This window comes from Primulina tabacum, chromosome 17 (assembly GCF_025594145.1).
Source record: "Primulina tabacum isolate GXHZ01 chromosome 17, ASM2559414v2, whole genome shotgun sequence".
NCBI lineage: Eukaryota > Viridiplantae > Streptophyta > Magnoliopsida > Lamiales > Gesneriaceae > Primulina > Primulina tabacum.
The window spans coordinates 14,148,320-14,174,161 of record NC_134566.1 but is presented as its reverse complement, the minus strand read 5'-3'; the positions used below and the strand labels follow the sequence as shown (position 1 = coordinate 14,174,161).

Below are 25,842 nucleotides of genomic sequence, written 5' to 3'. Positions count from 1 at the left end.
CGATTCCGGCCGAGCACCGCCAGACGATTCCGGTCGACCACCGCCAGCCGCCGCTTCCGGCCGACCACCGACCTGTCGCCGCCAGCTGTCAGACCACCTCCGTCGCCGGGCCGTCACCGGACCACCGCATGCCGTCGCCGGAGTAAAGAAAAAAAAATAAAGAAAATGGTAATTTCGTCATTTCATCAAAAAATTCAAAATTATCTCATACTTAAAAATCATACCAAATATAATACTATTTTAGATCATATATTAATTTTCTATCACAATCAGTTTTTTTATCATTTATATACTAATAATTAGTTTATTTTATCGTTTCAACAAAACCGTTACATGCAGGCCTCACTCTCCGCTGTATTAATTTTATGCCAACTTGTACGCAATTATCACGTGCTTAATGGAGCCATTAATACCAGAGCTAGAGGCTTCGATGCTTTAATAATGGTGCATCTTCAATTTTCTTCTTCTGTGTGGAAACCCGTGAATTCTGTATTTGCTTCAAGTGAGCAATCAAAGCTTCTTCGACCAGCAAAAAAGTCTTGTTGGTCTCTTGGTTTCTGCAGTGCTTAGTAGCGGGTTCTTTTGTGTAAGAATATAATGTTGAAGCCAAGGCAAGATTCTGATGGGCGTGGGCCGGAAAAGGCGCCTGAGCAGTCCAGTTTTGTGCAGACGTGCAATCTTTTGAGTCAGTTTGTGAAGAGGACAGGGAGTCTCAGAGATTTGAATCTTGAAATTGGTGGAAAGATTGAGAGCCTTGAAGCAATTGGTACACTTCTATCTTTTTCGTGTTTTGAGTCCTTGCTCTGGTTTAGCTATGATCTGATCTCTGTTCTGTCAAGAAAAGTTTAATCTTCATTATTCAGCTCTAAATTGAAGTGGGACAAACTTGTATGATTTCAGTGAAATCCAGATCGTGTCACGCTGCTTCAGCTCCACCAGCATTGAATTCACCGACAAACAAGGAAAAATCAGCTCAGCCCCGAACACAGCAACGGCCATCAAATGAACACTTTCGCTGCCTGGCCTCGATGGAATCCTTCATTGATATTAATGCAGATTACGCCTCGAAAAGCCCAAGGTAAATTTTTCAATCTCAATAACCCATTTCATGTTACAACGTCGATTTAGAAACTTTTGCGGGGCGTTTGATTGAAGTCGCTGTTATCCGACTAATTTCAGCGAAGAAACAGCAACCGCGAAGCGCAAGATTGCTCAGCTTACCATGTTCTACGGGGGCAGAGTGTTAATATTCGATGATTATCCGGAAGACAGGGCCAAAGAGCTTGTGGCCCTGGCAAAAAAGGGAAGCTCACAAATGTCATATGGCATTTTCTCGAGCAATTTTCCACAAGAAAAAAGGGGTGCAGGCGCGAGAGTGGGGCTTCCGCCGCGGCCGCAAGCTACTGGTGCTCATAAGAACATTGTTATTTCGTCGAACAGTTTTAGGGAGAAACAGGAGGCCGACGCGGGTAAGGACGTGGAGTCGAGCTCCAAAGGCAAAGAACCTGGTTCGACACTGAATGAGGACACTGGTTCTGGTAATTCTTTTTTAAAGTGCGTAATTTAATTTAATTAGAACAAAATGACGGCTCCTATCATTTTCCCAAGTTACTGAAATTCCAAACTAATTATTTTTTCTTCCCTTTTACGATATTATAGATATGCCAATCGCAAGAAGATCCTCACTCTATCGATTTCTTGAGAAGAGAAAAGACAGGTAATTGATGATACCGGCTAAATTGAGTGTTCTGCTCACACTTGGAAAACAAAGAATGTTAATGGGACGTCAAAAAGTTTTCCAACGTTGTTACTCCGATGCTCAAGTCAGTCGAATATCCACCCAAAGGAAAATATTGTATAGAGAATATATAGTGGGTGATTGTGAAAATGTTGAGTGAATCTCCTTAATGATCGAGCAAATTTGAGTATTTATAGGAGAAAAAAGAAAGTATTGATAAACTTGTTTTTAGTGCACAGACACTCCTCATGAGCAGATAGTTGCTCACGCCCTGAACTCTGACACTGTTACGACTAACAACTCATACTACTTCTAGTCTTCACATCGGTCTCACGTGCGTTGATTGATATACTAATGATTTCGAGGCATGACGATCCATACTTGTGGGCCCAGAGTCGATGCCTGTCACGAGAGGCTTGGCCAGTGGTCATGATGTGAGGCACAGACAGGGTTCCTGATCCATTATCATAGGCTTCTTATACAGTCCGGACTAGGCTGGGAGCCCATGCTTGTATGAATATGTGCTGGTCTAATCAGCTTCTAGTTGTTGCATACCCAGATATGGTTTATATAAGATCAATCTCTTTATCAGGGCTGGTTATCCTCGATAGCCCTAGGCTCCCAATCTCTTACTCTGTCCGAGTCCTAGGATGACTCGAGCTCTTTCCGTGGCATCACTACTCCCTCCTTAAATAGTCGGGCTAGAGTCATACTCGATGTCCCGAATGGTAAGTGATATGATCAGTTGAAGTGTTTAGAAAGGAGAGTTGAATAAACATTTCCTAAAATTTCTTTGTTAAAAAATAATTTAGTCTGGTAAGAAACTGAACTTGGTATCTTCAATTGTTAACGTCAGTTGGCTAACAAAATATGTACAGAAAGAATCCAAACTGACAGATTAGAACAATTCAAATAATAGTTTGACTAAGTAAACCGAATGGTAGTTAAACTGAATGTAAAATGTACACAAGTTTGTTTCTGGATGTTCGGAGAATCAAGCTCCTATGACACCCCTTCTTCCTTTTGGGAATGTTCACACTAGAAGACTTTGATCTTTACAAGCAATTTGCGAAAACCTAGTTCAGTTTGAAATTAACTTTGTTAAAATTGAAACTCTTAGCATACTCAATTGAACAAAGAAACATTGTACAAACTGTTCTTGAATACAATGAATTACAAGAGATTCCTAGCACTTAATAATCCTCTATTATCTGATACAATACTTTGTAAAGTGTACCTTAGTATTTCAATTTTGTTCTAATAACTTGTGCTAAACCTGCGCATCTCTATTTATATATTTCGAACTGCAACGGTCACAAACTTAAAAAGGATTCGTTCCAAATAATGTAGTCGTTGCTACGTCTTTTGTCCAGGTCATTTCCGACATCCGTACAAAATATAATGTTGTTGATTCTAGATGTATCAGCAAGGTACGTAAAAACTTATCCAAAAAACAATTTAGCTCTTTGGTGCAAACTGATGTCCTTGAGACTGAGTGATGATAAATTATAAATTGATAAAAGTGTTAATATATATTTCAGTTTAGGCTCGAGTTAGTTCTACTTGATTAGGCCAGTTTATGTAAATCAGTTTAGCTTATGAACATATTCAGTTCCGATGAGCTCAGTTTAACTTAGATCAGTTTTGCCTTAATTATTTGTTAACATCAAAACATAGATGTTTTGTTTTAACAATTTTCTCTTTTTTGGTGTTTGACAAAATTAATCAATACATCCCATTTAGGCAAAAGATTAAATTATGATAAACAATTTTGATAATCGCTTTCTGACTTGTATTGACTTGTGACAAAAGAGCGTTTATTCCAGTCAGATTTGAGAGGATGTTGTCTTTCGGAAAATCATCTCATATCTCCAATTTTGGTGATTAAACAATGATATGCGATTTGGGATCATGAAATATGATCAACAACTACTCGGTCCAGCCACATCAAATAGCTCAATTGCTTTAACAACTTCATTTTCAGTTTCTTGAATTGTCATTTGGTTTACTACTGCAACTAACTGTTCAACTACTCGAGGGTTTGGAGCCAACTGGTTTTTCACATATTCAGACATGAAAAATGGTTCAAGAACTTCAACTGATGGAATTTGAACTTCTACTGACTTAACCACCTCAGTTACATCTGCAATATGTTCCTCAGTTCTCAATAGATCAGATACTCCCACTAATGGAGTAGAAACAGTTTCACAACATAATGCTCAATATGAGCTATGATCTCCTCGTCCATAGTCTCTACTTGAATCTGAACTGGTTCTTCCAGTTCTGGTTCCTCAGCTTCCATTCTTGATGAAACATTCATCTCAATCTCTTCCACATAGACCTCTTCAATGGCATGAGTTATTGTCTTTCTAGATTTCATCGACATCAAACAGACATATCTTTTCAATTGTTTCAGTTGACATCTGACTTTCTGGTGCTTGAATAATTGAAGGTTCAGTTTGGTCCAAAATTTCCTCAGCTGAACTGGTTGAGGGTCCAACTTTGCTTGTTTATTGTTCAGTTTGATCAATATCTTCCTTCATCTTCACATTCCATTTAACAGTTGCTATACCTTCCTTCTTATCTTTTGTCTTTTTAATAGGCATAGGTGCTAGCTTGCTTGGGGTGGGAACTGGTTACGTCTTTGTTGTTCTGGGCTTCTTGACATGTGAAGGAGATACTTTGTCAGAATCACTTTCATACTTGATTAACTTTCTCTTGCATTTTGGCTTGAGAACTAGATTGACTTTTCTTTTTAAAGTCTTATACTTCTTGGCTTGAGTCATCTCTTCTCTTATCTTTTTCTTTACCTTCAACAGACAGGCAGGTGAGATAGTTAAGGCTTGACCCTTTGGCTTCAAAGACAAAATCCCTGTGCATTAAGAATCCTGAGTTTGTGGAGAGTCATTGCTGCATTAAGTGAAATTACAGAATCTTCAAACAACTTGCTCAACTGAACAACAAAACCGAATGATTGCTTGGTGTGCTACACAATACTTTTCAGAGTGTTGAACATAATGAAGGACCAATTGATATTTGTTCCTTAGACTATGGCTATCATCACTTGAAATGTTTCAACGGTTAGGGCAGCAAACGATCATACTTTAGCTATTAAGCCCTTGGCAACCACATATGCTAGAAACTGATATTCCATTTTGAGTTATTTCTTGGCATCCGAGAGTTTGACAGTCTTCCCATACGCAGAAAACTCCAGTTTCATTTCCTCGAAGTAAGCAATAGAGATATCCTAGAAAGTTTTGATTCCTTCGAAAGGTAACTAAAACAGGGTTGCAAAGAAACCCTCGTCTATCAACAGTGAGCGCCCATTGATGTTCATGATAATCTTCCTTTTTTCATTGACCGAGCTCTTCTCGTAAACACTTAGCAACTCTATCACAAATATATCCAGGGAAGAAGTTGAAAAATCCCCTGATTTCAAATGGCTCTAATAGACAAAAATATTACTTCTTCTTCCATGCCATAAATCGAATCAAAATCTACCATAACAATGTTCAAGATAAAAACTAGTGAAGATGATGTCATTTTGAGAATAGATCTAGTAAATTTGGAGAGAAAAGAGTGATTGCAATGAAAATCGGAAGGCAAAAGTACAAAAAATTTGCAAAAAAAAGTTTTTAAGAAAAAAAATGAGCTAAATTGAGGTACTTATGTACGGTGACTTTTTGAATTTCCTCTAACAAAACACGTGACATTTTGTCATTGAAACAAAATATTTGTTAAATATCGATCAACTGATTTTGAGAAAACTGAATATTCAAACGTCATTTAAATTTGATATTGAACTAAATGAGTTAAGAATCAGTATACTAAATGATAAGGTCAGTTTGTCCAAAAGTACAAAAGATCAGTTTATGAAACTAAACGGACAGTCAGTTGAGCTCAAGGTAAACTAACTTATGTCTTGATATTACTTCGTCTTCCATGACATAAATCGAATCAAATTCTACCGAAATAGCGTTCAAGATAAAAGCTAGTGAAGATGATGTCATTTCGAGAATAGATATAGTAAATTTCGAAATAAAAGAGTGATTGCGATGGAAATCGGAAGGCAAAAGTACAAACAGTTTGCAAAAAGAGTTTTGAAAGAAGAAAAAAATGAGCTAAATTGAGGTACTTATGTACGGTGACTTTTTGAATTTCCTCTAATAAAACACATGACATTTTTTCATTGGAAAAAATATTTATGAAATACTAATAAACTGATTTTGAGAAAACCGGATATTCAAACGTCATTTAAATTTGATATTGAACTCAAATAAGTTAAGAACCAGTCTATTAAATGATAAGGACAGTTTGTCCAAAAGTACAAAGGATCAATTTAGGAAACTAAACTGACAGTCAATTGAGCTCAAGGTAAACTATCTTATGTCTTGATATTACTTCGTCTTCCATGACATAAATGGAATCAAATTCTACAGAATAGCGTTCAAGATAAAAGCTAGTGAAGATGATGTCATTTCGAGAATAGATCTAGTAAATTTGGAAATAAAAGAGTGATTGCGATGAAAATCGGAAGGCAAAATTACAAACAGTTTGCAAAAAAAGTTTTGAAAGAAGAAAAAAATGGGCTAAATTGAGGTACTTATGTACGGTGACTTTTTGAATTTCCTCTAATAAAACAAATGACATTTTTTCATTGGAACAAAATATTTAGGAAATATTAATAAACTGATTTTGAGAAAACCGGATATTCAAACGTCATTTAAATTTCATATTGAACTAAAATAAGTTAAGAACCAGTCTATTAAATGATAAGGTCAGTTTGTCCAAAAGTACAAAGGATCAATTTAGGAAACTAAACTGACAGTCAGTTGAGCTCAAGGTAAAACGACTTTCTGTCTTGATATTACTTCGTCTTTGATAGGATACGTTAGGGGGTAAAAGAGTGTTTAGAAGGAGGGTTGAATAAAACTCACGATTTTCCAACCTTTTCGAATATTGATGAGTCAGTTTAGTGATAAACTAAAACTCGGGAATCTTTTCAGTCGATACCAATCAGTTAACAGTAATAGTACGAAAATAAACTGAGTGATAGATAGAATAAAAACTGAAATAAGAACACACAAGATTTTACGGATGTTCGGAGATTTCAATCACTCCTACGTCACCCCTTCTATCTCGAAGATAGGATATTCACTAAAATACTCTGATCAATACAAAGAGTTGTACAGACCCACTTCACTTTTGGACTTAACAATGTCAAACTGAAACTCTTAGTCACAACACAGTTTACAATACTCAACTGAACTGAAGTAGTCTAGCACAACTGATCTCTTCAAGATCAAATATAAAAACAATAACAGTTTTTTTTTGTAAGCTCGAAGTATAGCCTTAAATTCTATGAATGTATACAATAAGAGCGAGCTTTGATGTTTGCAAAGATTTCAGCAGAGTAACAGTATATCAATCGGGTTAATTCAGATTCGAAGTTGAGATTCAGAGTATTATTTTTCTCAGCTACTCTTCTCTGCTATTTAAAGGCTTTGCCTCCAATGATAATATTAAATATGATTTGAAACTTTATATTCGTTGTTTGCCACATCAACGTTCATCTGACAGTCGTACACTGTAGCATTTATGAAATGTGGCGTTCCTGCTGTTCTTTGTACAATCTGTCGGTGGTTGAGCTACGTCCTTTTCACTGATGACGTCTACAGCTGAAAGATCAGCTGATAGGCTATAGCTGATAAGCTCACAACTGTTTGTAGCAACTGATCAGTCAGTTGTCTGCGTAGTTCAGTTAGCTAGTTCAGTTGCCTTTGATTTTCTTCGCATTAATCTTCAGTTGTAGGCAACCTATAGTTTGCGTATATTAGATCAGTTACTGAATCTATTAAATGCTCAGTTTGTCAAACTTCCAAAATTCAGTTTCCAACAATTTCCCCATTTTTGGTGTTTGACAAAACTTAGAAAAGATGAACTGATCAACTGAACTCATTGTAGATAAAATAATATTTTATTGATAACTCTTTCAATGTACAAATTCGTACAAAGAATGAAAGAATAAAAGAATCTTTTAACTGACTAAAATAATCTTCAAAAATCTGCCAAAATTCTTCAGTTGGTTGAGTAGGTCTCTATGTAGATTACTTCTGCTGATCTTCTTTTCCTTCTTCTTCCCCCTTTTTGTCAAACCCATCTACCTTTTTGGATAACATACGGACTTCCGAGAAGAGGGTTGATACTGCATTCAACAAGATTTTTTGCAGCAAATCCATTCTTTTAGAGACAGTGCTTTCCAAAAAGTCAAGGCGTCTTATGACCAAGGCCTGAGTTGGAATTTAGCTTCAGCTGACGCTCTGTCTTTCCGAAATTCTTCCATTTGGAAAAATAATGATGTTATATCCTTTTGAATTTGCTGTAGTCTTCCCATGGTATTCTCCTTTATAGAGTCGAACCTCATAGTGTGCAAAAATTGGGTTGACTTGATATCATAAATGGAAGTCATTACTCCGACAAGATTGGTCTAAATAGCCTGAATTTCTTCAAACAAAGATTCAGTCTCTATTGATATATCAGGAGACATGGCCTCAGAAGCTTCTGGTTCCTGCTCCTGGTTCTCTTGATTGAAGATCACCATTGCCCTGTCAGTTGTTCCAGTTTCAAGATTGACCATTTCTGAAGTATCCTTTGGTATAGCTTCTTGTTGAAGCTGCGGAGAAGAAGAAAGGTTAGGAACAACAGTAGAAGACGGCTCTGTAGATTTTTTATCAGCTGAAACAGCAGATGGTTCTTCAGTTTGTTGCACAGCTGATCCAGAAATAAGATCTTCAGTTTGTTTCACAACTGAACCCATGGTTAGCTTTTCAGCTGGCACCTCTTCAGATTGCAGCTGAGCCTCTTCAGTTATTGTGACAAACAACTTGTTAAGTCATGGCAGATGACTGAACTGGGTCTTCAGTTCTTGAGATAACTGCTTGTTCAGTCGTGGCATTTGACTGAACTGACTCTTTAGTTTTTTGAAGAATGGCCTGAGAGACTGGTTCTTCAGTTGGTATTTGCTCTTCAACTGCCTTTGTAGAAATCAGCTGAACTTCAGTGGCAATTGATTTAATCACTTCGTTGATGTTTGTCAGTGATAATTCAGCATCAGTATAAAGTTGCATTTCTGCAGTTGAGGATTGAGGAGCAGTAGTTGACGGCGCGTATCCTTTGAAGAAGATTGGTTACTTGCACAGAAGATTCACCAACTGGTTCTTGGGATGGATTTAGCGGTTGAGCTGATTGCTCAGCTTGCTCGTCTGATGAAAGATCTTGGGACTCTGCTGGAATAGTCAGTTCTTTATCCAGTTCCCAATGCTTAATCTCCATCTGCAGCGATATAAGATCCGAGTTCAGCTGATCATGAACCGCTTTGTCATTAAAGACAGTTGGATTGGTGGGATCATAGTTTTGGCGCAGCTGAACAACCATTTTTCTTAGCTTCTTTTCATGTACCTGATCAAAGAAGTACTTCTTCCTCTGCAAAGCCTGAACAACTGAAGCAGCTTTGACCATCTTCAGGACTATGGTTTCCAGGGCTATAAAATTTTTCAAAACTGATTTCTTTTGCAGTTGCCTGGCAAACCCTGCATTCCTAAATCTGACCCATTCATCATAAGCCTGCAGCTTAGTCTCAGAGAACTCATTGACCTCTTTCCAAATTAGGTTAATATGAGTTTGAATTGAATTAGTGGATCTGGGCTCTTCAATCATCTTGCTCTTTCCCTTTGAGTCAGTCAGAGCATGAGGAATACTCAGCCCTGATACAGTTGCATCAATATTTTCTCGAATCACTATGCCCTTGGGTCTTGCAAATTGCAAAGAAGTTGGGCCATGGATAGTGATCAGTGGAGCCTTGACTCCAACAATTTTCTGCTTATCACCAGATTCGGTGATAATCTTCTTTTGTTGAGCAGCAAGAGGAGGTAACTGAACCTCAGTTGAAGATTCAACCGGTATAGCTCTCAAAGGAGTAGCCTCGATTGGCTGTTCAGCTCCAGATTGCATCAGCCTTTCAGTTGGGGGCGTGCTCAGAGCAGTTGCTGGTTTGGTCTTCAGAGTTCTGGGCTTCTTGGTGATTTTGGGAGAGGGGGTTTTCTCAGAGTTAGTTTCACCGACAATAGTTTGAGTTTGGTTGTCTTTTTCTGAATTGTCAGTTTGGTTTTCTTGACTGATTTGGGAGCCCTCTGCGTCCCAATCTCCTTTTTCACCTTGATGAACTTTTCAGGAGAGATATCTAGCCTAAGCTTCGGCAGCTGAACGTTCTTGACGTTGAAAATCTTAAATTTGGATGACCTCTCAGAAGAGTCACCCATCAAGCCCTTGGTTTTCAGCAGATAGCTGAGCTGCACTGCAAATCCCTTTGATTGCTTTGAAGACTGAAACATGTTTTTCAGAAGATTGACAATAATACCTTTCCATTGCAGTCTTGTTCCAGCCATGATAGCAGTCATGACTTGAAATTTCTCTAGAGTGAGAGCAGCAAAGAAGCCAGCTTTGGCAAGTATCCATTTGGCCACGATTTCAGCCAGCAACTGGATTTCTGGCTTCAGTTCCTTTTTGGGATCAGAAACTTTGATTTTCCGCCCATCAGGTGATAGGAGAGTCTGCATCTCCTCTACATCAGAAGTTTTCGCATCAGAGATGTTGGCCAGACCATCAGTTGGCAGATGAAAGAAGATGCTGAAAGAGTCTTCTTCTATAATCAGCAACTGATTGTTGACGGAGGTTTTGATATTGCCGTCAGCGGAAATGAATCCATTTGCATAGAGATCTTGAATCTCTTTTGGGTAGATTTCTTGGGAAGAAAGTTCCAAAAATGTCTTGAGTCCAGCATCTTCCAGTTTTAGAAACATATTCTTAATGTACTCGTCCTGGACAGACAGGACTGAATCAAAGTCGATTGCCATACCGTTCAACATGTATGCTGTAATCTGATTTGCCATTGCTGAAAGATTTGATTATCTACGAGAGAAAATTCTGTGTGTAGATTGGCTCTATGAACTGAAATGCGCATAAAGAAGAACTGAAATGAAGTGGGTTGATGTACTTATGTATGTGACAGTTCAAATTTTTGGACACGTGTCAGTCCAATAAAAAAATTGAGTAATAACGTGTGTTCGTGTGATGAAAGCGTGTGTAAGATTTAAATGGACTACAAGGGACTCGTTTCAAATTACTATTCATTGAAAGACATCAATTAAATGCGTAATTATCAGTCACATCACTTAATTTGGAATATATATCGAATCACCAGTTAACTTATTGGATAAGATCAGTTCGATCAGTAGATGAGTGATCAGTTGAAAACTGAGTCAGTTCAGTCGAAGATCAACTGAATATTTTCTTATCAGTTAGCCATTTAAATTCGTCATTCCCCCTAAATTAATGCATATTTTAATCTTAAAAATAAAATGACTGTTATAATAATGATGCGTAAAAATGAAAGAAATCTTATTCTCAGAAGATGAATCATCCTGAATAATGATTGCGTGTCTTCAGATGCCTCACATCTCAGCTATAAATAAGAGTGAAAGAATTAGACATCAAGTATCAACAGATAAAGCAAGACAAGTGAATATCAATGGACAAAGCAGGGAGTTCCACACAGCCAGACCTCGCGGAGGAGTTCATGAAGTATGTAGTTGCTGCTAGGAGGCTGCGATGGAGGATATTATCTTTGAAAAGATACTGAAGCTCTGGATGAAAATCCAGGAGCTCCAATCATCCTTTGAGAAAGGAGAGGTTGCTACCCCTAAAAGGGTGGCAACACTGAAGAAGTATCGGCGGCGCCTTCGCGTCGCTGATAATGTGGACATCTTTATAGATAAAGGTGTCTACCTTCTGCTCCTCTTCAAGGAGCGGAGGACTCTGAGGAAAATCGCTTCCTCAGAGGACTTCCTAAGGACCTCTACTGGAGGATTAACCATGTGGTTGAATTTCAAGAGGTCCGCGGTTAAAAAAAAATCATCCATGTACGCTCCTCCTTCAATAAATAAAATTATTATTATGTTTTAATGTTGTCTTACTCTTGCTGTCTTTTTATTTTCTGCATACTAACTGGTGACAATTGAATAAAAAACAAGATAATAACATAAAGCGAATTATATTCAGACAAGTCGATTAAGCCAAGAATGTTGTGAAAATGAGAAAACTTAGTCTCGGGTAATGGCTTTGTGAAGATATCTGCTGCTTGTTGTACAGTTGGTATGTATTCCAGACTGATTGCTTTCTTCATAGCAAGATCTCTGATGAAGTGATGCATGACATCGATATGCTTGGTCCTTGAGTGGAGAACTGGATTATGTAATTTCAATCGTGCTTGTATTATCACAAAAGATTGGTGATTCTTTTGCAAAGACTCCATAGTCTTTCAGTTGTTGCTGAATCCAGAGCAGTTGGGCACAGCAGCTTCCATCAGCAAGGTATTCTGGTTCAGTTGTGGAAGTTGCTATGGATGTTTGCATCTTGCTGAACCATGAAATCAGTCTGTCTCCTAGAAACTGACATGATCCACTGGTGCTTTTACGATCTAGCTTACATCCTGCATAATCTGCATCTGAATATCTAACTAAATTGAAATAAGAATCCTTAGCATACCATAAGCCCACATTTTGTGTGCCTTTAAGATATTTTAAAATACGTTTGGCAGCTGAAAAATGTGATTGCTTATGATTTGCCCGAAATCTAGCACACATACAAACATCAAATACAATATCAGGACGACTAGCAGTTATGTACAGTAATGAACCTATTAAACCTCTGTAAAGTGTCGTCTCAACTGATATTCTCCCTTGATCATTGTCTAGTTTGATTGATGAACTCATGGGAGTATTTGCAGCTGAACATGTTTCCATGCCAAATTTCTTAAGCAATTCCTTAGTATATTTACTCTAACTGATAAAAATACCAGTTTCCAGTTGCTTTACTTGCAGACCGAGGAAAAATGTTAGTTCACCCATCATACTCATCTCAAATTTTTCATTCATTAACTTGGCAAATTTCTCACATAATTTGGGGTTAGTTGACCCAAAAATAATATCAACATATATTTGCATAAGTAAAATGTAATCATTCTTTGAAAATTTGAACAGATTCTTATCAACTGATCCAACAGTAAAATCATGATCAGTTAGAAATTTTGAAATGGTTTCATACCAAGTTCTTGGAGCTTGTTTAAGACCATATAAGGCTTTGTTCAAATGATAAACGTGATCAGAAAGAGAGTGATTAACAAAACCTGGTGGTTGTTCAACATATACTTCTTCCTGTAACTGACCGTTTAGAAATGCACTCTTCACGTCCATCTGGTAGACTTTAAAGTTCATGAATGAGGCATAAGCAAGGAACATTCTGATTGCTTTTAGTCTTGCAACTGGTGCATAAGTTTCATAATAATCTATTCCTTCTTCTTGCCTATATCCTTGTGCTACAAGCCTATCTTTGTTGCACACAACTGAACCATCTTCGTTCAGTTTGTTTCTATATACCCATTTTGTGCTTAAAATGGTTTTAGAAACTGGTCTTGAAACTAAGTTCAGACATTGTTATGGGTAAACTGATTTAGGTCTTCTTCCATGGCATTTATCCAGTTAGGATCAGTAAGAGCTTTATCAGTTTTCTTAGGTTCCAGTTGGGAAACGAAAGCTGAATGAATAAATAAATTAAACATTTGATTCTGAGTTCTTACCGGATCAGATGGATTACCTATTACCAATTCTGGTGGATGTGATTTCTTTCATTTGTACTCAGAATTTGTTGCATCCATCTCAGCAATTGCTTCGGTTGGCTGCTGAATATTTTCTTCAGTTTCAGTTGGTGCTGTATCAGTTGGTAACTGAGAATAATCATTTTGCTCTACCAACTGATTATCAGTAACAATTTCTTGTTCAATTGATTGATCCAGCACTTCTAGTTTTGGTGTTTGAAGGATATTTCGATTAATGTGATTCTCTTCTTCAGTATCATCCTCCAAACTAATATCTATAAATCGATCAACTAGCTCAACCGGATCAGTTGGCTTATCAATTAGCACAGATTCATCAAATACAATATGAATAGACTCTTCTACATTCAAAGTGTATTTATTAAAAACTCTGTAAGCTTTACTCACTGACGAATATCCAAGAAATATTCCATCTGCAGATTTAGCATCAAAAAATTTTAAATGATTTTTGACATTATCAAGAATAAAACATATGCAGCCGAATATTTTGAAATAAGAAACTACACTTTTACGTCCATGCCAGATCTCGTACGATGTTTTCAAATGATTCTTATTAATCATTGATATGTTCTGAGTGTAACATGCAGTGTTTAAACCTTTGAGAAATACCAGAATCAACAAACATTGTTCTAGCAGCTTTTTTAAGGGTCCGATTTCTTCTCTCAGCTACATCATTTTGCTGTAGAGTTCTTGCTGCTGAGAGCTCATGCTTGATCCCAGTATTTTCTAAAAATATTGAAAGATTTTGATTGATGAATTCAGTTCCTCGATCAGACCTTATTTGATCAATCCCAACTGATTTTTCATTTAATAATATTTTGAAAAGCTTAATCAGTTGTGCATCAATTTAGTCTTTGGATTTAAAAAAGATAACCCAAGTAAATCTTGAAAAATCATCCACAACTACTAAGGTGTATTTCATTCACCCTAAGATCATGACTGGTATAGGACCAAAAAGGTCCATATGTAGCAGTTCTAACATCGGGAAGATGAATTACAACCCCTGTTTTTAAATGAACATCTTACTTGCTTACCAAACTGACATGCTGAACAAATTTTATCTTTTGAAAAATCTATTTTGGACAAACCAGTTACAAGATCATGGTTACTCAGATAAGCAATAGATTTAAAGTTTAGGTGGTTCAACCTCTTATGTCATAACCAGTTCTTAGAAGATTTGGAAGCAACAAAACAAACTGGTGCATAAGGTTGATCAGTCCAACTGACTTTGTAGGTATTCCTATAATGATTACCAGTCAGGATGACCTCATCAATTGAGTCTCTAACAGAACAAGTGTGTCTATCGGACTGAACTGAGAAATTATTGTCGCATAACTGACTGATGCTAATCAAGTTATACTTCAAATTCTCAACTAGTAAAACATCATTGATAGTAAAATTATCATGGATAAGATTACCCTTACCCACAATTTTACATTTGGAGTTGTCTCCAAAACTGATGTTAGGACCATTGTATTTGTTCAGTTGGGACAACAAATTTTCATCCCCTATCATATGACGCGAGCATCCACTGTCCAGATACCAGGTGGATTTTTTGTTTGTACCTGTCACCTGAAATCACACACAATATGTGATATTGGTACCCATATCTATTTGGGTCCTAAACTAATCAGTCCTTTAGGAACCCAGACTTGGACCAGTCTAATTTTATTTCTAGTTGATGTGTTCCAAATAGTTTTTCTCGGCTTGTGTGTGCTTGATGTGTAGTGTGCAGATGAAGCAATATGAGTTTTGGCTTTTTCAACTGGTTGTTCAGCCGATATCTTTTCTGAATTGGCTTGTTGTTATAGTAATTGGAGTAGCCTTTTGAATAGTTCAGGTATTTATTTCTGAACCTTTTTGGTGACTGACTTTGTGGGTCAGCTGAAATTTTTGGGTTATAACCAATATCATACCTTCTAGCCTTGTTCTTATTTTTAATAGGCTGTACAACTGGTTTACTTGGCTCAGATTGTTCTCGTACCACAACTGATTTTACAAAGTGAATATATTTCCCTTTGTTCATGTTCAATTTTGGCTAAGTATCACTTGTGGAAGTTTCATCTTGGTTGCCAAACCCTAAACCAGTTTTATCAGTAACTGATTTTTGCTTATCTTGTATTTCAGCTAGTGCAACAGATGATTTGTTCAATGCCTTAATAAGCTCAGTTTGCTTTGAATTCTCAAGCATCAACTACTGAATCATAGATTGATTCTTTCTTTTCTATCAGCATTCAGTTTAGCAATCTCCTGTTTAAGACTCAACAGATCAACTGATTCATCAGTTTCAGTTTTATCGTCTTTAGGATCAGTTTACTTTGCTCTGGTCTTCTCAAAAGATAAGGCAAGCTTGTGGTATTCATTGATCATGTCAAGAAGTGTAGAAATAAGTTCATCTCGTGTGACGTCAGTTGAGCTAAAGTCAAATACCTGTTGACTGGTTGACTCCAGTTCTGTGTCATTAGCCATTAGACACTTGACCTCCTCATCATCATCACTGGAGCAGCTCAAGCTTTCAGATTCTGAATCACTGTCAGATTCTGCCCATTTGGACTTGCTTTCCTCTGCTAGAAGCACCTCATGTTTCTTTCTGTAAGATTTCTTATCATCCTTAGTCCTTCTCTTGTGCTCATAAGATTACTTTCCCTTTTTCAGTTGAGCCTCGACTGTCCTTCTCTGGCTTAAGACAGTCAGCAATAAAGTGACCAGTTTTGCTACAGTTGTAGCAAGTATTAGGTTCTTCCTTGGAGTTACTTCTCTTGTATTGTCTTTGAAAGTTTCATTGACTTCTTCTCATAAATCATCCAAACTTCTTGACAGATAATGGCATTGCATCATTACTTAACTGATCAGCATATTTGTCAACTAACCAGTTGGTTCCAGTTTGACAGCAGTTAAGGCAGTTGTAGCAGCTGGTGTAGAAGGTTCACCTTCTCTGGTTTGCAACTCAACTCGTATGCTTTTAAATCTGCAAATAAATCATGAATTTCGACTTTGTTCAGGTCTTTTGATTCTCGCATTGCCATGGTCTTGACATCTCATTCTTTGGGAAAACCTCTGACTACTTTCAGTGCTACCTCTTTATTTGAATACACATTTCCAAGTGCATTCAGTTCATTAATTATTCCACTGATTCTTTCATCGTAATCGTGCATCGATTCTCCAATATTCGTCTTGATATTGTCGAACTTTTGAACAACAGATAGTTTATTCTCCTTGGTTTGATCATTGCCTTCGCAGAGTTGAATCAGTTTCTCACAAATTTCCTTGGCAGTTTTGCACATTTTTATCTTGCTGAAAGTGACTTTATCCAGCGTTTTGTACAAGATGTCTTTAGCCATGTTGTCTAAGTTGTCTGTTCTCTAATCTTCAGATGTCTATTCATCTCGGGGTTTCTCAAAGACGTTTGGTGCCCCATCAGTTATGGCAACATCAGTGTTTGCCTTCAATATTCTCATGGGTCCGTCTGTAATCACGTATCACATGTCATCATCTTGAGCAGCTAGATGAGCCTGCATTCTGATTTTTCAATCATCGAAATCCTCTCTGGAGAACATTGGAATTTTGTTGAATGAAGACATGGTAATCAGTTTGTATATAGGAGTATTCAGGGACAAGATTCAACTGCTCTGATACCACTTGATAGGATTAGTTGGGGGTGAAAGAGTGTTTAGAAGGGGGGTTGAATAAACGCTCATGATTTTCACAACCTTTTCGAATATTGATGAGTCAGTTTAGTGATAAAATGAAACTCAAAAATCTTGTCAGTCGATATCAATCAGTTAACAGTAATAGTGCGGAAATAAACTGACTGATAGATAGAACAAAAACTGAAATAAGAACACATAAGATTTTACGGATGTTCGGACATTTCAATCACTCCTACATCATCCCTTCTATCTCAAAGATATGATATTCACTAAAAGACTTTGATCAATACAAAGAGTTGTACAGATCCACTTCATTTTTGGACTCAACAATACCAAACTGAAACTCTTAATCACAACACAGTTTACAGTACTCAACCGAACTGAAGTAATCTAGGACAACTGACCTCTTTAAGATTAAGTATAAAAACAATAATAGTTTTTTCTTGTAAGCTCGAAGTATAACCTTGAATGCTATGAATGTATACAATAAGAGTGAGCTTTGATGTTTGCAAAGATTTCAGCAGAGTAACAGTATATCAATCAGGTTAATTCAGATTTTATTTTTCTCAGCTGCTCTTCTCTGCTATTTATCGGCTTTGCCTCCAATAGTAATATTAAATCTGATTTGAAACTTTCTATCTGTTGTTTGCCACGTCAACGTTCATCTGACAGTCGTACACTGTATCATTTCTGAAATGCGGCATTCCTGCTGTTCTTTGTACAATCTATCGGTGGTTGAGCTACGTCCTTTTCACTGATGACGTGTACAACTGAAAGATCAGCTGATAGGCTATAGCTGATAAGCTCACAACTATTTGTAACGACTGATCAGTTTCCAACTGATCAGTCAGTTGTCTGCATAGTTCAGTCAGCTGGTTCAGTTGCCTTCAATTGTCTTCGCATTAATCTTCAGTTGTAGGCAGCCGATAGTTTGCGTATATTAGATCAGTTACTGTCAGTATTCTTAATTAGTTAGTTCAATCCATTAAATGCTCAGTTTGTCAAACTTCCGAAATTCAGTTTCCAACAGTCTTCCATGGATTAAATCGACTCAAAATCTACCGCAACAGTGTTCAAGATAAAAGCTAGTGAAGATGATGTCATGTCGAGAATAAATCCCAAAAACTCAAAACCACCCACCAGTTTGCCGGGTCTTCTAGTGCCTCGGAAAAGAGTAAGGACAAAGTCCATCCTCCTTCCAAAACAAAGGACGAGGCTGCGGGTACCCAATGTTTTTATACTATGGCCAGTACTCTATGTCTGGGGGTTGACAAGGACCTTCGATTTCTCAGATCCTTCTTACTACTCCCTCCTCACTCTTCCCAGAGGGGTTCTATAATTTTTTTTCGGGACCAAGTTCGTAGTGATCTTCGGTTTCTCATCCCTTCTTTCTATATGGAGATACCCTAATTCTTCGGGGTTTCTCTAAATTAACTTCATCCCAATTCTTTTTGCATAATGCCCTTGCCCTATGTGCTTTTTAAAATGACAATATTTTGATCACCTCCTTCATTCTTCATTACTATTTAGTTTTCGGTTCAATAAGAGTGTCTTCTCTCTGACCGCACGAGTCAACAAAAGCTTCCTTGATGATATTCCTTATTCTCTGAAGGGATAGAAATGTCGATTTTTCTTTGTTAGAGTTTCCTCCCCTCAAATGTCCAATTGGTTAATAATCCAGCCTTACTTCTCAGCCTGAACTTCCTCGATTGTATAAGTTTGAGGAACCCTATACTCAGATACAAGAAATTATGTAGGGGCGGAAATTTTCTTCTTTTCTGCTGATTTCCAAGGAAATCTGGTGACTTACGAGTTGAGTGTCCGAGCTGAGGAACCTGTAGATAGGGTAATTGACGAGTTTGATGCCTTGGGTGCTCAACCCGATGTCTCATCCTTTTGCTCTTTATTTCTTCTACTTCCCCTTAATTATTTATACATGGCTATTAACACTTTTTTTTTTATTGCAGATAAGCACGAGATGCAAGAAGCCTTTTCTAAGAGGCGAGGGATGAAAAGAAGGCCTAGGTTAAGAAGGCGGCTGAGAAATCTCGGGCAATGGTTGAAACCTGGGAAGCTAAAGAGAGATCGACCACTAAGGCCAAGAGAAGGCCGCAACTGAACAGATCACAGAGGAGTGGTGACTGTGACCCATTGCACGGCCAAGCAAAAAGCGAGTCGGGCTCGGATTGCTAGTGAACTACACAACCAAGTAAAGGATGAGCTGGAACGGGCCCGAATTTTGCACGAAGAGATCTTGATTGGGCTATGGATGACCTAGGAAGAAGGCCAATGTAGAGGCCGAGGCTTCTTGTGCCAAGGCAGATATTATGAGGGTCGAGCTCAAGGCCTCATAAAAGCGGGTCCGAGCCATGACAGAGGAAATAGATACTTGAAGGTCTCGGGCCAATGAAGAAGTAGTTGCCTTGGTGGACCAGTATCAATCCGAGGAGGAGGGGCATTCTTCCTTTATCCTTTCTCATGAGTTCAAAAAGGTCATGGATGAAAAGGCCTACTCCTACTTCGTGACCGACTTTGACAAATGTCAGGAACAGTTTGAAGAAACTGGTCTCTCTTCTCAAGGGCATGGATGAATTTTCGGATCTAAACAGAGCTATTGCCTCCCTCCTAGCCCTTCCTTGTACTCTTTTTCTATTGTATAAATAAAATTTTCTTTTTTATACTATGTTTGGCTTTCCTTTTGCTCTTTATAATTCAAACTAGGAAGCAGACCAGACCAAAACAAGAATCCTCCTTATGGGTGAAAAATATTAGAAGTGTCGAGAAGTGGTCGGGCCTTCAAGTTGGACTGATATAATTCGAACACTTTGATTAATAATTGCATCTTAAAAAATTGTAAAAACTTTTAAGTGTTTGTTGCTTATAAAAATCGGGTAAGTATTACTCACAGATCCTTACGATGCCTGATATTTTCTTGATTTAGATAAGGTAAAGTATCGGGGCCTTGCAGCTTTCGGGGTTTGGATAGGAAACCAGGGCCTTATGCCTCCCGGGCCTATACCAGATAAAGTGTTGGGAACTCATAATTCCCAGGTTTAAGGTAGGAAGCCAAGGCGACCTCATGCATTCCGGGCATCTTAAGATAAAGTCGTAACTCCCAGGCTTAGATAGGAAGCCAGTACCTCATGCTTCCCAAACCTATATATGATAAACTGTCGGGGCCTCGTAACTTCTTGGGTTTTAGATAGTAAGCCAAGGCCTCATGCTTCCCTTGCCTATATAATATAGGATTAAGTTTCGGAGCCTCACTTTAGATAGCAATATGGGGCCTTATACCTCCTGGACCTATATAAGATAAACTGTCAGGGCCTCGTAACTCGCGGGCTTTATATAGGAAGCCGGGACCTCATGCCTCCTGGACATATATAAAATTCCATATATATTGAAACGGAGAAAACAAACTTCATTAATACTTAGATGATTAGTACAACTTATGAATAATATTTATTTAATGAAAAGCATTTCAGGGCCTTCTGAGGGATCTTCCATTGCCATTCTCTAGATATAATGCACCCAAACTGACCTTTCGGATCACTTTGTAAGGCCCTGCCCATGAAACTTCTAGTTTTCCCACATCTCTGGTTGGGTTAACTTTGTTTAGGACAAGATCATCGACCTGAAAATCCTTGAGTCAGACCCGTTTGTTTTAGGTTCGCAAGACTCGGCTTCGATAGGCCTCCATTCGTATGGCAACCCTTTCTCTTGTTTTTTTCCACAAGTTTCAGCTCTTGAGCTCGGGGTTCATTATTTCCGTTTTGATAGGCTTCTATCTGAACTAAAGTTTGCTCTATCTCGGAAGGTAACACAACCTCAAGGCCTATACCAAACTGAAAAGAGTTTCCCCAGTGATAGTCCGAAGAGTAGTTTGATACGCCTATAAAACACTTGGTATTCATTCTACACAATCTTTCCTCACTCTTTGCTGCCCAACTCTTAAGGCTTGAATAATGGTGCGATTGGTAACTTCAGTTTGCCCATTAGCTTGTGGGTAGGAAATCAAAATAAAGGACTATGCAATCTTTATTTCTTCACACCAGACTGTCAACTTTTTTCTTTGAAATTGTCGGTCATTGTCAGATATTAACAAGAACTTTTTTTGTTAACGTGTTCGTCTTTTGTGATTCTGGCCAGGGGCTCTTCTTCTTCCCACATAGGAAAATATTCTGCTGCGACCAACAAGAACTTATTTTGTGCATGGGCTATCGAAAAGGGACCCACAATACCTGGGCACCACTAATCGAAAGGACATGAAAATTGAATAGATTTCATGGCTGAGACTGATCTGTGATGAAAATTGTCATGCCGCTGGCATCCTTCTCAAAATCGGACCACTTGGACAACATCCGAGTTCATAGTAAGCCACCAAAATCATGATAACAATGATTTGCGAATTAGCGCCACAACCCCGATATGTTCCCCACAACACTTTTCATAAATTTCTCTAAGTACATACTCGGCTTCTTCTCCAGCCAAGCATTTGAGCATTGGGACCTGAGAGGATCGTCAATATAACACTCCATTCAACACCGCAAAATGAGGGGCCTATCTTTTGAACTTTTGAGCTTGACTAGGATCCTCGGGCAACTTAGCAGTCAGGATGTATTCGAGCAGGGGAGTTATCACTGTGTCGTCCTGGGGAACCAACAAACCAATTTCTATCATAGATATGAGATCGGTTTTATAAGTAATACTCATTTCCTTTACCCCGGTTAGAGAGGATGTCAAGGTATCGGCTTATATATTCTCTTCTCTCGGAATCTGATCTACACTCCAGTCGGTAAAGCTTTCTGAAACCTCTTGAATAGCCCTCAGAAATTTCATATGTCTTTCTTCTCTGACTTCACAAGAGCCCTTCTTCTGTTGAGTAACCAACTGTGAATTTGAATAAATGATGACCCGGATGGCTCCTGATTCTCGAGCTGTTTTCATCCCTCTTGGAACATATTCATATCAGCTTCATTATTTGAAGCAACGAAAACCAACCTCATAGAAACTTTATTCTTCTCCCCACTTGGAGAGTTCAAAATAACTCTTTCACCACTACCCTCCTTGCTGGTGGCACCATCCACAAATATCTTCCATACTTCTTTCTGCTCGAGTTGAGTCATCTCGGTCAGGAAGTCTGACAGGGCTTGAGCATTAATACCAGTCCTTGGCCGATACTCAATGTCATACTCTCCTAGATCTACCGTCCATTTCACCAGTCTCCTTGAGATATCCAGTTTGGTCATGATTCTTCCGAGTGGCCTGTTAGTAAGGACAATAATAGGATGAGACAAGAAGTAGGGTCTTAACTTTCTCGAGATGATTACCAGGGCCATGGCTACCTTCTCGAGCTCAATATATATTAACTCAGGTCATTTGAGGGCTTCACTAAGATAGTAGATATGCTTTTGATTAGATCCTTCTTACTAGATAAAGACTGAGCTGACATCATGTTCGGTGCAAACAGGTAAACCCATAACTTCTGTCATGGCTCGGGCTTTTACTAGGATGGGTAACCTGAGAAATTTGTCACTATTGCTTGACTGGATTTAATTTTACCCCATATTCTCTAAGAGTTGAGAAAGTCTTCTCGAGATCTGAGATGAAACAAGATTCCTCTCTAGATTTAACAAAAATATCATCAACATATACCTCAATATTTCTCCCATCTTATTTCTCAAATACCCTATCCATCAACCATTGATAAGTGACCCCTTCATTCTTCAATACAAACGGCATAATCTAATCACAGAATGTATCGTCCAAGGTGATGAAGCTGACCTTGTCTTGATCCTCTGGGGCCAAAGGGATTTGGTGGCATCCCTGATAAGTATCAATGAAACAAATCAACTCATATCCTAAGGTGGAGTCCACCAACTAATCGATCTAGGTAAGGGGTAGCAATATTTGGGACAAGCTTTATTCAGGTCCCTGAAGTCCATGCACGTTTTCTATTTACCAGTGGCTTTCCGGATCAGGCCACATTTGAGAGCTAAGTATGGAACAGAACTTCTCGGATGTGTTTGGCCTTAAGCAATTCTTGCACCTGCTCAGCTATTACCCTGTCCTTCTCGGGTCCAAAATGTCTTTTCTTCTGCATCATAGGTCGAGAACCCAGAATAATGTTTAATTTGTGCTCAGCAACATAGAACAAGATCCCGACCAACTCCGAGAGGGACCATGCAAAGACATTTGCATTCCTCTGTAAACAAGCCAACAACTTGGTTTGGGTAGAGCGTTCAAGATCTCGGGCCACTTTAGTAGTTTTCCCGAGTTGAACGGAAACCAAATCCATTTCTTCTTGTTATTCCTCCATTACGGCCTGCATCTCCCCGATTGAATGCACTTCTAATTTTCCCACTCTTCTGTTATCCTCATCCTTCCTTGTTCTCTTCTTCTCTACCCAGACTATCTCGATTGATCTCCCCAGACTTCTCCCACTCTGTTCCCATGAAAAATTTGATTTTTTGAAGGTAAGTTGAGGCGACGGCCATGAGAGAATTCATGGTCGGCCTTCCTAGAATGATGTTATATGAGGAGGGCACACTAACTACTGTGAAATTTGTCATGATTGACTTTCTCGGGTCCTCACTTCCGACTATCCGGGGAAGCACTATCTCTCCTCGTGGGTATAAAATATAACCAGAAAAACAAAAAGAGTAGTCTCTGGTGGCTCCAACTTGTGGCCCTTTAAATCCATCTGGTCAAGGGCTTCTTGAAATATGACATTGACTGAATTGCCTGATTCCACGAACACTCGCCTTACATCACAGTTGGGAATATTGACCTGGATGACCAAGGCATCATTGTGAGGTAAGTTGATGCTTTGCAAATCTTGGGGGCCAAAACTGATCATTGGCCCATCTCCCGCTTCCATTGTCCACTCCCAAACTTTCTTGTCGTCTCTAGGACTTCTAAGCCCGGTTAGAGTCATCATCTGCAAAAGATGCTCCCGAAATCATTTTGATGACTCCCAAAGTATATGATTTTCCATAGCTTTTGTCAACTAGGACACTATCTCCCTGAGAGGGTTTATCATGATTTTTCGGTCTGGATTGGAAACCTTGGGTGTCGGTAGAGATGACGAGACCTGGGTTTCAGAGTGCCCATGTAAATCCCATATTTTTCTTCATTGACAGACCGACTTCGACAGAATCTGGTCGAGAATGGACCTTTTTCAATAGCGTGCACTCACTGGTATCATTGTAGCATTCTTGGTGAAATGTGCAAAATTTCATTGTTACTCGTGAGTCTTGAGAGGACCGTGAGGGGGAGGATTTCCTCGGGGAACCCTGAGTCTTGGTCTCCCTTCCAAAATCATCTATCCGAACTGACTTTCGAGTAGAAACCATATCTTCGTCTATAGATCTGACATCCCATAGATGGTTTCAATTATTAAGGCCAACTAATTTGTGTGAGCTGAGTGGCCAATTTATTTTATGTTTCTTTCCTGGAAGCCCTAGGATCCAGGCAAGAGGATCCCGAGCTGAGTGTTCTGCACACTTGGAAACTAAAGAACATTTAGTGTTAAGTGAATCTCCTTAATGATCGAACAAATCTGAGTATTCATAGGAGAAGAATTAATGATGACCTTGTTTTCAGTACTCGACTACTCCTCATCATCAGACAGTTTCCCACGCCCTGCTCTCTGACAGTATTACAAATGACAACTCATGTTGTTTCTAGTCTTGTCACATCGTCCCCACGTGCGTTGATTGATATACTAATGATTTCGAGGCATGGCGATCCATACTTGTGGACCTAGAGTCGATATCTGTCTCGAGACGCTCGGGCAGTGGTCCTGAAGTGAGGGCACAGACAGGGTCCGTGATCCATTATCATTGTCTTCTTAAATAGCCCAGAGTAGGCTGAGATCTCAGGCTTGTATGAGTATGTGTTGGTCTAATTCATGTTTGTTGCGTACACATGGATGGTTATTATAAGAGCACTCTCTTTACGATCTCTTACTCTTCCCAAGTGCAAAGATGACCCGGACTCTTTCAGGGTATCACCAGTGATCATCAATTATCTTCCACTTTTTTCCTTTATTTAATTTTTATTTGAGACATTGTATGTTGGGTTCAGATTTTACTTTATTTCTCAAGGATGTTCTACGTCATTCTTTTGTTCAACATTGTTTCATCAAACATTTAACTTTTTTTACAATAAACTATCCAGATATTTTAATTTATGATATCCTGAAACTAAATATTTTTTATTCTCTCATCTAATGCACTCCCTTTTAAGCAATAACCCTACTCATTAATATAACATTCGATTTTAAAATTGGTCATATCCACCACGATTTTTAGCTCTTCGACATCTCTATCGCGGTCTTTTTTTATATAGATTTAAACAAATTTAAATTTACTAAAATCTGTATTTGTTATTGTTGTAGGGCTGGTGGAAGAGTGTCTTACCAAATTCAAGAGCAAGCTGCTTCTTCATCATGGAAGGTTGATGAACAACTGGAGCTCAAATTGTAGTGGGGGAGCTGCCTTTCTGTCTTTGTTCGATTGTCAATTTATGCTTTATTTGGAATGTGTTGCGATTTTTAATTTAATTATCATTAAAATATACAAATAATATATATATATATGTCCTAGGTAGAGTTTTATTATTCACAAAAACTATGTAGTTTTAAAAATAGTGGCACTATGGTGTAAAAGGGTAGTTGGGAGAGAAAATTTGATACATGTTCGGACAAGAAAAGTAGTTAGTAT

General features: G+C 38.4%; 1 protein-coding gene across 1 annotated transcript; it reads left to right on the top strand.

Annotated features, from left to right (window-relative positions):
* The first annotated feature begins 405 nt into the window (after positions 1–405).
* Positions 406–25,664, top strand: LOC142531426 (jasmonate ZIM domain-containing protein 1-like). Its single transcript, XM_075637537.1, has 5 exons — positions 406–766; positions 901–1,078; positions 1,180–1,538; positions 1,660–1,717; positions 25,518–25,664. Exons 1-5 carry the CDS (start codon positions 598–600, stop codon positions 25,603–25,605), a joined length of 852 nt encoding a protein of 283 aa, XP_075493652.1. The 5' UTR covers positions 406–597; the 3' UTR covers positions 25,606–25,664.
* The last annotated feature ends 178 nt before the right edge of the window (positions 25,665–25,842 follow it).